The 12,421-nt window shown below is 42.3% G+C and overlaps 1 protein-coding gene across 4 annotated transcripts in view; it reads left to right on the top strand.

The window, feature by feature from the left end:
* ZEB1 (zinc finger E-box binding homeobox 1) overlaps window positions 1-12,421 on the top strand; it is a 351,889-nt gene that overhangs the window by 293,852 nt on the left and 45,616 nt on the right. For all 4 annotated transcript variants that reach the window (XM_069211259.1, XM_069211260.1, XM_069211262.1 and 1 more), the window contains one exon: window positions 1,819-3,608. In XM_069211259.1, coding sequence (XP_069067360.1) covers window positions 1,819-3,608 — 1,790 coding nt within the window. The remainder of the gene's footprint in view (window positions 1-1,818; window positions 3,609-12,421) is intronic.

The following is a 12,421-nucleotide window of genomic DNA, read 5'->3' as shown; positions in this document are numbered from 1 at the left end:
AAACACAAAAGACTTCAAGTCAGCTCCTGCCTGTTAGGACTTCAGGGCCAGATGTTTACAGAAACCAGATGCTTTTTAAATTGGCAGCATGGTTTAAGGCAGACCGTGTGGCCATCTAGGATTACCACTTGCCTGCATGCAACTGTTAAAAGAAGCTAAATGTCTTACTTCTAGATAGTGCTATTTCATGAAGTGGAAACACGTTTGCATATGGTGTCAAACCGATAGTCGCAGTCCCAGTTCAAGCCAAGAAGTGATATACTTCCTTTCCTACTTCATTTGACCCAATCAAATCTATTTTACTTGGATAATAGTCCACCTAGCAGCTGTCTTTACCTACATAAAATCTGTTTTGCAAAGGCTTTCTGGAAGGCCTGAAGAAAGTATTGCCTCAACACACTTTCTCTATGGGAACCTATTGTAACAACAAAATTACTGGACCGACCCTTTGAACCCTTTCATAATGATACATTACAGCATCTTTCTTGTAAAGCAGCATTTTTTTAATTGCTATTACCTCAGCTGGAAGAGTTAGCGAAATCCAGCCTGTCTTCTGTATTTTTCATTCTAATAGAGTAGTAATAAAGACCAACCCTTTATTGCTTACTAAGGTGGATTTTAATTCTCATATTGGCAGTGTACTACCTTACTGACTTTTTTTGCCCCAAATGTTTCCAGTCCAGCTGAGCGATCCCTCCATACATTAGACCTCAAAATGTCAAACGTTTTCTCTATAAAGTCAAGAAGATACTTTAAGATCCTATTCTTTCAGTAACTATGGTCATATCAGACAAGGATATACTCTAACTGTAAACAATCTGTCTCTAGTTAGTCTTATGTATCACTACCCCATCAGTGAACGATAAGTTAATTGTGTGTTTTCCTGTGAAACTCTCCTTACCACATAGTACAAGACGTCTTAATTAGTCTCCAATACTAAGGGGTCTTTAGCGACCCATCAATTTTGTTGCATTACTGTGGAAAACCAAAGCCTTTTTTTTTTTTTTTTTTTTACCAACATTCAAAGAATGTGCCTAAACCCTAGCCACAGATAGCAAACCTTGCACTGTGGATTCAGAGTAGTTTGCCTGTAAACATTAGCAACCAAAAGTGTACCTTTTTGATATACAGTTCAACTGTTTGTTGTTTTAACAGTACGTGGTTTCTTTTTGTGTGATAGAGATATGATAGTCTGCTATAGTTTTAAATTAGTCTTCTGCTGTGAAGAAGCAATTCCTATATTTTAGACTTGTACAATCACATGTTGGGTATGGTTTGCAGTTTCTATATTTCACACATGATTAGGGTATTGGCTTTTGTTTCTAGCAGTTGTCCTTTCTTAGTGACTGAACAATACAATGCAGATGATAAAACTGGTGTGTAGATTCAGATTGGGATCTTTCAGTAGTAATGCAAGAAAATTAATGTAACCTAGCAAAATAATTGTTCAGTATGTGTACCCTCCAAAACGTTTTTCTATTTATGACCTCACCTGTCAAAATACAGTCCAGATCTACTTTCCATTGTGGTGTGCACGCATGTGGTACTGCACTCAGCAGTTTGAGGAAAAGGCTATCAAACCTAAATATCTGTGTAAATGCATAGGATTAAACAGTTTATTTTAAATTAAGTACAAATTGGAAATTTCAGTTCTAACAACATTTGTCTCTGACATACACGTAAGTATCTGGATAACGTTACCTTCTAATTTGCTAATCGTTGTGATAAATAACAGGTGATACAATCTATTAGGTTAAGACAGCTTTGTGCAAAAAGTGTTAAATCAGTAATGAATACATATTTTCTTTCTTTTACTAGGAGAAAAGCCATATGAGTGCTCAAACTGCAAGAAACGTTTTTCCCATTCTGGGTCCTACAGCTCACACATTAGTAGCAAAAAATGTATTGGTCTGTTGCCCGTTAACGGCCGAGCACGTTCAGGACTCAAGACTTCTCAGTGCTCGTCACCTTCTCTGTCGGCATCACCTGGAAGCCCAGCAAGACCACAGATACGACAAAAGACAGAAAACAAACCATTACAGGAGCAGCTTCCAGTTAACCAAATTAAAACTGAACCTGTGGACTTTGAATTCAAACCTATTGTAGTTGCTCCCGGAATCAACTGTTCTACTCCTTTACAAAACGGAGTTTTTAGCAGTGGCACCACGTTACAGACGACTAGTTCTCCTCAGGGTTTGGTACAAGCTGTTGTTCTGCCAACTATGGGTCTTGTGTCTCCCATTAGTATTAACTTAAGTGACATTCAGAATGTTTTAAAAGTGGCAGTCGACAGCAACGTGATAAGACAAGTATTGGAGAATAACCATGCTCACCTTACATCCAAAGAAGGAACAATAGGTTCTGCCTCTATACAACAAGGTGGCCATTCACTTATTTCAGCCATTAGTCTTCCTTTGATTGATCAAGATGGTACAACCAAAATCATAATAAACTATAGCCTGGAGCAACCTAGTGCATTTCAAATTGTTCCTCAGAATCTAAAAAAAGTATCTTGTGTTCCTGCAAACATTTGCAAAAGTGAGAAACTGCCAGAGGATCTTACCATTAAATCTGAGAAAGATATAAAATCTGAAGGAGGGATAAAAGATAGCACTTGCCTAGTTTCGGATTGCCTGAAAGGCGTCAACGCACTTACTGCACTCAAACCCTTTGATTTGAAATGCTCCACTACCCTTCCTCCACATGGGACAGATGCGAAAAAATCTGTATCTCCAACCTTATCGGATACCGGGGATAACATCTTGGCCCCCAGTCAACCACCTTTAAAAAACCTTTTGTCTCTTTTAAAAGCATACTATGCTTTGAATGCACATCCAAGCGCCGAAGAACTTTCAAAAATTGCCGATTCTGTTAACCTTCCACTAGAGGTGGTGAAGAAATGGTTTGAGAAAATGCAAGCTGGAGATGTTTCAATACAGTCCTCTAGTCCGTCTTCTCCACAGCTGGAAAAGGTTACTCCAATAGAGGATGAACCTATCCGGTCTTCAGAAGAAAAGGAACAACCCAATGTCAAAACGGATTCTGAAAATGTGCTTGGTGTGGTAAATTCTCAAATTTTACCTGTTGAAACGTTGACGCAAGTTGGTTCCAGGAGCAACACCCCATCACCACTAAACCTTTCATCATTAAACAGCTCTCCTGCAGGCGAATGTACATCTACTGCTGTACAAGAAGAGCCACAGGCAGAACCTCTTGACCTCTCACTACCAAAGCAACATGGTGACTTGTCGGAACGATCCACTGTAACTAGTGTTTACCACAACAGTGTTTACACTGTTCAGGACGAACCCTTGAACTTGTGTTGTGTTAAAAAAGAACAAACGGACAGCAGTATTACAGACTCCGATCCGGTTTTAATTGTGAATCCACCAAGTGCCAATCCAATTAGTATTGCTCTACCTACAGTGACTACTCAGTTACCTACAATAGTTGCCATTTCGAACCAGAACAGTGTTCCCTGTCTAAGAACTCTGGCTGCCAACAAACAGACCATTCTTATTCCCCAGTTAACTTATACATATTCGACAACAACTAGCTGTGCATTCCCAGAACTTTCACAAAAGCAGGTCCTCCCAAATGGAAATCAGGTATATGCGATAATATTTAATTTCATGAAGTGTTTTCTCAATATATACTTATACATTATGAAAATTAAGCATCGGTACCTGAGGAGAAGGGCAGGTTGTCATTGCCGTCTAACATGTCTGTACTATTGTTAGTTGTTGAGCGTATGTGGCTTTAACACATTGATGAATTTTTCCTAACCCCTTCCAGAACCTGTTCATTTAGTTTTTTTAAACAGATACACCTTCGTCAAAACAGAGTAGAATCTGTGTTTTTAAATGTCATGAAATAAAATGTTTCCCTGTTAAGGGTCTTATTAAATATTTCTGCCCATTTACGGAATCCCAGAACACGTCCGAGACTGGTTCATTAACCCCATAATTCACAGCACCACTAATCCCTGAACACTTTCAAAACAGAGTAAAAACCTCTCCAGATAAAAAAAATCTAATGGAAATGTATTAAGTAATATAAACCCTTTACAGAATTAAGTGCATATATGACACTCAAGTAGAATTAATGGTTAAACTTTCTTTCATGCTCACCATTTAAAAATAAATAAAATATGAAACCTCTCCCAAAGACTTGCAGCCACACATGGATTTAAACCTCCATGTTCACTTTAAGAAATCAGTAAACTCCTCAGTGACTGCTCCCGAATTAATTTTTTCCAGTTCTGTTTAAAGAATCCCAGAACAGTAGGGCTGTACACATTCACGTGTTTTTCTCATATACATTTCTTAGGTGTTTTATGTTTCACTTTGCTTTTTACCATTTACTGGTTTTCATTTTCTGACAGGTCAGTGTTGTAATTGAACCCTTTTCCCTCATTTGTCACTTTCAGTGGAGATACTGTGGGAGGGATGTGCTCAGTCTGCCTTCAGAGAACATATATGCTTTTTCAACACTTATTCTTCCCTATACCATATTTTCTGATGAGAAAGTGTGTCCCCCTGGGTATGCAGTGTAAATGTTGCAGCAATTGCTGTTTTGCATATCTATAACCATCATAGTTGCATGGTTTCAGGAACACTGTTAAGGGTCAGGGCAGCTCAGGGACCGTGGATGTGTTTTATTCCTCCCAACATATTGCTGACTCCTAAACCCCCCCCCCCCCCCCCCCCCCCCCACAAAACAAATGTCCTTAAATTGCCTGGCGTTCCACAAGCTCCTTGACTTTGAGAGTGCCTCTCTGATGAACCTCCTCAGTTTGCCATAATCCAGGCAAATGGCTATGTTTTAGAAACCTTCACATGTACACAGGTCTTGTTAAGACCTTAAAAGAGGTTCCCCCCCCCCCCCCCCCCCAATATAGGAGGCCACAGGGCATGCAGGTTGTCATAATCATGGGAATTGAAGCATTTTAACACCGCTGTAGCACGGCCTGTCCTAGTATTGCTGGGTGAAGTACAACCCTTTCCACACTTGACTGTGGTAGTGAGGGAAAGCAGTCAAGGCTTCTCATAGAGGTTGATGTTTGGGTGCTTAGCCTCAGTAATCAAGACCCACTCCGAGCAGTGAAGTAAGAGCTATGTCCAGCCAGTTATTCTCTTTGTATAAAAAAAAAACAATCACTTTATTTGGTCCTAGTAGTGAGCCTCAAAGACTTAGTCCCTTTTAGGCTCACCCTTTTCATAGATCAGCACATGGCTGTATTCAGCCCTCCAGCCTCAGCGCGACCTCACCTGCAGCGTTGAGCTTCCAGGCTGCACACTCAGTCTCCAAGAGAGCTGTGCGGCTGCTGCCTAACCAGCATGCTGCACTAAGTGTCATGATAGGAGCATAGGCTTCTGTTGGTGGCCCTCTTCTGGGTGCCTGGCAGCAGATCCACCGGATTTGGTGCTTTTTCTTGAGCTTGACAATAACACACCTGATTGTGATAGTTCTTTATCTTTCATCTAGAAGAAGCTAGCAATGCACATATGCTGTCTGGGGAAAGCAACCTTTCCTCCATCTTATACTCTGGTCCAGGCCATGGGCTTCCAAAATTGAACATGCAGCCTGTATCCCTTGTGCGTGCCACACTGTAAATTCTAATGCACATGCGCAACTTGTGGGATGACTGCAATTAGGATCTTGGGTTTATCAAGGGCAGCAGAACAGGCCTTTTCAGCTGTCTTAAGAGCCACATTAAATGCAAGCACAGCATGTTTCCTGATGTATCACCTTACTACAACAAAATGACTTGTGTTCAGTGTAACATAAGTTCACCACCTACAACCTCCGTAGAATATTCAGCATATGTTCTACCTTTTATGAATGTCGTTTTTCAGTTTTAATGTAAATAACAATCTTCACTTATCAGATGCATATGCAGAGGTTTTTTCCCCCCTGTCTCTTTAAATGAGTGTAAGTGGAGGCCTTACAAGGCATAGTTTGGACTTTCTTATTTGGTATTGAGCATTGTTCAAATTCTACTACTTTTTAGAAATGTGTTCTAAAGATGTGCAAGTCGAGTTTGAGTGACCGCTTTTCTCCAACTACAGTAGTGCCAGTTCCTCAAACTGACCAGCTGGGAGTTCCAAAGAAGGATGTGTCTCACATATTCATTGGTCATAGGATTCTTACGCTACTCTTCCACTTAGAAGCAGCTTATGGCATGCAATATTTTGGGAGAATTGGGATCAGTGGTGGTCGCTGGGCTCCCATTTTGCATACAGCATGCTTAATGGTCAGCAGGGTCATAATGTTCAAGTTCCCAGGCCTTTGAACTCTCACACAAATGTATTCTGTTGCTCCCCATTGACAGTCAGTAGCCCATATTTGGAACCTGCACACTCAACCCCATTCAATCTTTTCATTATGATCAATCTGAATATTGCAGTCCAGGAATCTTGCACCAGCTTACCAAATTAATTCCTGTGCCATCAGTATTCATCAGATTTTTCCACTAATATTTTTTACCTAGAAAATCCTTCCCATAATATGGTCGGTATTGACAATATTTGGCCATAGTGCTGCTGTGAATATTGTTGTTAAAACCTCTTCCATTTGTCATTAAATTTGAAGAAGAGCTACCCTGTCAAAGTTTATTTGCCCAGATAGGCATACATTATTTAAAGTCTCATAACAAACAGCAGTGCTTCTTGATTCTTGTTCTCCTTCTGTGTTGTGATACCTGCTCTGCAAGATCTAGCTTATTTTAAAAATGTGTAGCATGCCTATATCCAGTTTTTAGTTTGCAAAATAAGTGCTGGGGCATAAATTTTTCCACCAATGCGCACTAGCACAGCTGCTGAATGCTGGGGTGTCTAACAAAGCTGTCTAGTCTTTATTTCACCTCATGCCGCTTTGGTCAACCACTGTACTATCCCTTCCTCTGTATAGCACTGTTGTATGTTCCTTTTCATCACTATGTTCTCCCTTTGCCACTGTTTTGTATCTTTCTCTCGTCCTCTTTCCCCACTTCCTCTTGTTCTGGGCCAAAGACTGATTAAAAAGAATTCCGAATCCCCAAAAGAGAGTACCAGTGGGAACCACCTGCAACCACTGGCTCAAATTAAGCACTGCCTATCGCCGATAAAATCATGCTTAAGTAAGGTGCATTCTAAAAACACTAGGAGAATAATTTTGGTTCAGTTTTTCTCCTTAAGTTTGTGTGCCCTCTGTGCTTTGAGATTATATATACACTGTTTGTCTTCCTTAACCTCGTTTCCCAGTTTAATCCAGTTAGAGCATGCCACAACCTTTCATAGTCCTCCTCCTGGATCAGATCTGGCTACAGAATGTCTCTTTACCTAAGATTTGTAAAGTAAATTGCATACTTCCGTTGGCTACTTCTAAATGCTAATTCTTCACCTTTTGAATATTCCCCAGTCTGTATCCCTAAAACTTCATAGCAGTGCCGTCATGTTCCAGTAGGTACCAGGATGTGCCTCTGCACTGCCTTTGAAGTGACCAAGCAGAGTCCATGGGCTGACAACGTTTTTTTTTTCTTTCCACCTTCAGACATAGTTGCAGCTCTCCATTCCCAACTGTTAATGCTTTGCTAAGACCCTGAAAGTTTCTATAAATGTGCTAGGGAACTATGCTTCCTCAAATCCGCAGCCTTCAAATTGTGCAAAGACTGTAGGAAGATGTCGGTTGCAGACCCACACGATCTTTCTATAGTGACTGGGCTCCAGTCTTGACTAATCGTGCAACAGCTTTGCCCTCATGCACCCAAAGACAGTCTCCGACCACGAGGTGATGCTCTACATGTTGAACACAGGAGAAGGTCACAGACTAAGCAAAAGGCTTGCTTTAAATCTCACTTTGTTGCAGTTACATTGTTGGTCCCACAGGCAGTCTGCTCACCGCTCAGTCCAAAGAGACAAAGGAGGACTCGACCCCACCCTGTCACAACAGTTCTGTAGCAAGGGTGTCCAAGATGAAATCACACCCATTTGCCTCCCTAGCTTTGGAGCAGATTCCTCAGTTATTCCTGATGCTTGAAAGTTGCCAGAGCCTTCATTAACTCAATGTTGAAGCCATACAGAGGCAAATTATCGGTGCAATGCTAGCCTCATCTGGAGCACCTCTGGGCTCCAAGGAGCCACAGGGGCCTCCAGTCAGGTTACCACCACCGAGTCATACCCGGACACCATCTGCTGGTAGTTTTCCACCCCAGCTCTCTGGTTAGTGCTTGTTTCAGGAGCACAATCGCCAAACCTGCCACCAGTGGACAGCCTGGTAACGACACCTGCACTGAATACAGAGCCTTCCTTTTCTGAGCCGACCTGTGATATGCTAGGAGATTACAAAAATGTGTCTGGTTGTCATTGAGTCTGATTCCAACTCCATGCCCCTACCGTGACACAGCTACCAACAGAAGCCCCATTTCTCCTTTTGGCTGTAACTCTGACTGTATGTAGTATCCAGTTAGGGTCCCTCAGGGTTCTGGTGAAAAGGGAGATGTACATAGTCTTCCTCATTGTACTGATGATGCAGCATTCCCACTTCTACAAAATACCAGTAGAATAGGCATCCCCTGAAACCAAGCTCAATTCACCACATGGATGACCATCAAAGGAAAATATTTCCTTTAAGTTGGGTGGTCATTGGGGCAGCTGGGGTGCAAGAATTGCAGTGCCCTCCTTCGAACCAAATTCAGATGTCCTCAGTAATACGTCAGCCAGGACCATGACCCCCTTAGCCATTGTTGCCTTTAATGAGATGTATATTGACACTTAAATGGCTGCATGGTCTTTTCCCACCAGTTAGCAGATCAACAGCCCAGTGATGCAGACCTGCCACCCGATGACCCAGATTTGTTTGGTGTAACACCCTGCACCTGAGAGGCTTGTTGTGCATGCTTCCACTAGCATGGTTAACCCCACCTTTTTTCCAATAAATCCCCATAACAGGGAATACAAATGAACTAATGCATTTGACAAGATAATGTTTTCATCTTATTTTTGGCTCTTGGGTTCTTACACTTGTTGGCAGATACATGCATACTTGCTGTGTGTTTTATGTGGGGAGTGACCCCTTAGGCAAGGGTCACACCCCTGGGGGTAAAGTGAACTCTAAGGGGGCAGAAACCATTAGACACCAGTGATTCATTTTTTTTTCGGTTTCACATGAGGGGAACGACCCCTTAGACAAGCCTACTAGATGTCAGGGAATTTAAAAAAAAAAAAAAAAAAAGTGGGGTGGTGGCTACCAACCGGTATGGGCATGGTTATGCCCCCACCCCAACTGAAGGGGGTAACAGTCTTTCAGCTCTCCCCCGTACACTCAAACATCTTATCCTACAGCAAGCAAGAGGACATTTGATTATTTTGGTTTTACATTTGGGCCATGAGAGCTTATCTAACTCTTTCATCCCTCTTGGAATGGTGAGGGCTGCACTTTTTCGACTTTGGGAGATGCAGACTTGTAGAAAAATCTACAAGACCTAGACACATCTGAAAACTAAACATCTGGGTGAGTCCAGGGTGGTGTTCTTCTCATGCACCTGCACCATTTTCTTACCCACAATGCCCTGCAAACCTCCAACTTTGCTGCAAATCACACATTTATCCCACTTTTTTGTGATGGAACTTTCTGGAATCTGCAGGAATCCTCAAACCTCCTACCACCCAGCATTCTCATCTATACCAATAAAAATCTGCCCCACCTGTCAGCTTAAAGTTTTTTTTTCTAACTGCCCTTTTGGGCCTGCCTTGGTTCCCCCTCAATTTCAACATGTTTTTGGCTCTTCCCTGTCACAGGCACTTGGCCCACCTACACAAGTGAGGTATAATTTTTACCGGGAGACTGAGGGGGAACGTTGGGTGGTAGGTAGTTTGTCCCGGTGCGGTGATCCCACACACAAATTTGGGGGATTTTTTTTTTTTTAAAAAAAGCTAAATTTGAGTATTCTGGGTAAGAAAACAATGGGGTATCCACGCAAGTACCCCTCCCTGGATTCCCTTGGGTGTCTAGTTTTGACAAATGTTTGGGTTTGGTAGGTTTCCCTATATGGCTTCCGATCCCAGGACTAAAAACGCCCTATATATTCCTGTAACCAGAAGAGTCTAGCAGACGTAACGGTATATTGCTTTAAAAAATCTGACATCGCCGGAAAAAGTCAAAGTAAAACGTGGAGAAGTTTTTTTTTTTTTTTTTTTTTTTTTTTTTTTTTTTTTTTTTTAACCTCAATTTCAATACTTTTTATTTCAGCTGTTATTTTTTGTAGGAACATCTTGTAGGATCTACACAAATGACGCCTAGCTGAATTCAGAATTTTGTCTACTTTTCAGAAATGTTTAGCTTTCCGGGATCCAGCATTGGTTTCACACTCATTTCGGTCACTAACTGGAAGGAGGCTGAAAGCACAAAAATTTGTAAAAACAGACTATGTCCCAGTAAAGTGCCAAAATTGTGTTGGAAAAAATGTGGTTTTCTGATTCAAGTCTGCCTGTTCCTGAAGGCTGGGAAGCTGGTCATTTTAGCACCGCAAACCCTATGTTGATGATATTTTCAGGGGAAAAAACACAATCCTTCTTCTGCAGCCCTTTTCCCCATTTTGTTTTTAGAAAAAAACATTTTTTTTGCTGTATTTTGTGTAATTTCTTGGTCTGGTCTTCTTCAGGGGAACCCACAAATCCTGGGTACCTTTAGAATCCTTAGGATGTTGGGGGGAAAAAGATGAAAATTTGGCGTGGGTAGCTTATGTGGACAAAAAGTTATGAGGGTCTAAGCACGAACTGCCCCAAAAAGCCAAAAAAAGGCCTGGCACCTGAGTGGGAAAGGCCTGGCAGCGAAGGGGTTAATGGACATGGCCTTTGATAGGCCCAGAGCTCTGGGGGAAAACACACTGTTTTCTAAAGAGGTTCAACATCATCCAAGCTAGCAAATGGCCCTTGGAACTGTTGACAACAGTGAAACCATTTCCCCACCAGTTCTGTAACTTCAGAGGTTACTCTAGTGGGGTTGGCCTACAGACAGCCACAGCTATCACAACCAGTGGTGCAGCAAGGAGTTTAGTTCTTTCTGGGCCCCAGAAGCAGACATCCTAAGGGGCAACAGGAGGCAAAGTTCTCCTAGCCCCCCTCACCTGTTGCAGCAGCTAGCAAGCCTCTTTAGTTTGTCCGATCCAATATTCCCTCCTTGGCTCGATCTATTAAATCAGACAAATGGGTCTTACAGACAGTTCAGAGGCTACGGCCTACTCTTCGTTCCCACCAGCCCATTACCACCCACAGCAGAATGAACATCGAGGAGCACTTGCAAATTCTGATGCAGGAAGTACTATTTTTTCTCTTGAAAGGGCTATGAAGCCAGAACTGCACTCGGAGGGTGGAGGAAGGCATGGGATGTTACTCCCACTATTTCCTTGTCCCGAAAAAGGATAAGGTCCTTAGGCCCATTCTGGACATCTGTCTGTGAAATGTCTTCCTATAGAATGACAAATTCAAGTTCTTCATGTTGGCTCATTCTTTCACCTCTGGATTCAGGAGACTGGATGGTGGCTTTGGACTTGCAGAACATCTGTTTTCATATACCCATCCTGCAGTCCCACATGCATTCCTTGCAGTTTAAGGTGGGCCAATAACACCTTTCACTTTGGCCTTACCTCTTCCCCTAGGGTGTTAACAAAACTGGAGTTGATTGCAGACCATCTTCAAAGGATAGGAGTACATGTATTTCCCTACCTCATTGACTGGCTGCTGAGGGTGAGCTTACCACAGTCAATTGTAGACCACTTCAGACAACGGCTAGCCTCTACATTGGTAGGGTTTTAAATCAACAAATTGAAGTCACAACTAACATGTCTGTAGAATCTCTCATTTATAGGGCAGTACTAGACATTGTGGCATTCAAAGCCTCCCCCTAGCCTCCTCCCACAAGCATCAACTCTGGGGAAATTCAGAATATGGTCCTGGTATTTCGGGATCAGTCCTCCCTCATTGAGGATGGCTCTGTGGCTTCTTGGACCCTTGCCTTCATGCATCCACCTAATCTTGTACCCTGGATGGCACGAGGGTCCTGCAGTGGAACCTCTCCAGCACTCTGATTTCACATGCAGCAGCTCTGGCTCTGCAGTAGTGGCTGATAGACCTTCACCTAGTCTATGGAAGACCACACTGTGCTCAGTGGTGGCAGATTCATCACTGCTGCATTGAGTTTGCGTAGCTGATGTAGAGATCATAGGCCTGTGGTCTCCTGTGAAAAGTTATTTTCACATCTACCTCCTGGAGCTGAGGTGACCGTTTTTCTGGTATTTCTTCCCCTTTATGAACTCCAACAAAGATAAAGCAATGTTTGCTTTACCAAATTGTAAACGCTTAATACGCCTTAGGTTGTAATATCTGAAGTTTCTTGCAAGTTTGTAGCACCTGACCAACCTATTGTTTGTGTCACCACTTAA

Source organism: Pleurodeles waltl, chromosome 10 (assembly GCF_031143425.1).
Source record: "Pleurodeles waltl isolate 20211129_DDA chromosome 10, aPleWal1.hap1.20221129, whole genome shotgun sequence".
NCBI classification, from domain to species: Eukaryota; Metazoa; Chordata; class Amphibia; order Caudata; family Salamandridae; genus Pleurodeles; species Pleurodeles waltl.
The sequence above is the reverse complement of the archived record's forward strand: the minus strand, read 5'-3'. Positions and strand labels throughout refer to the sequence as shown.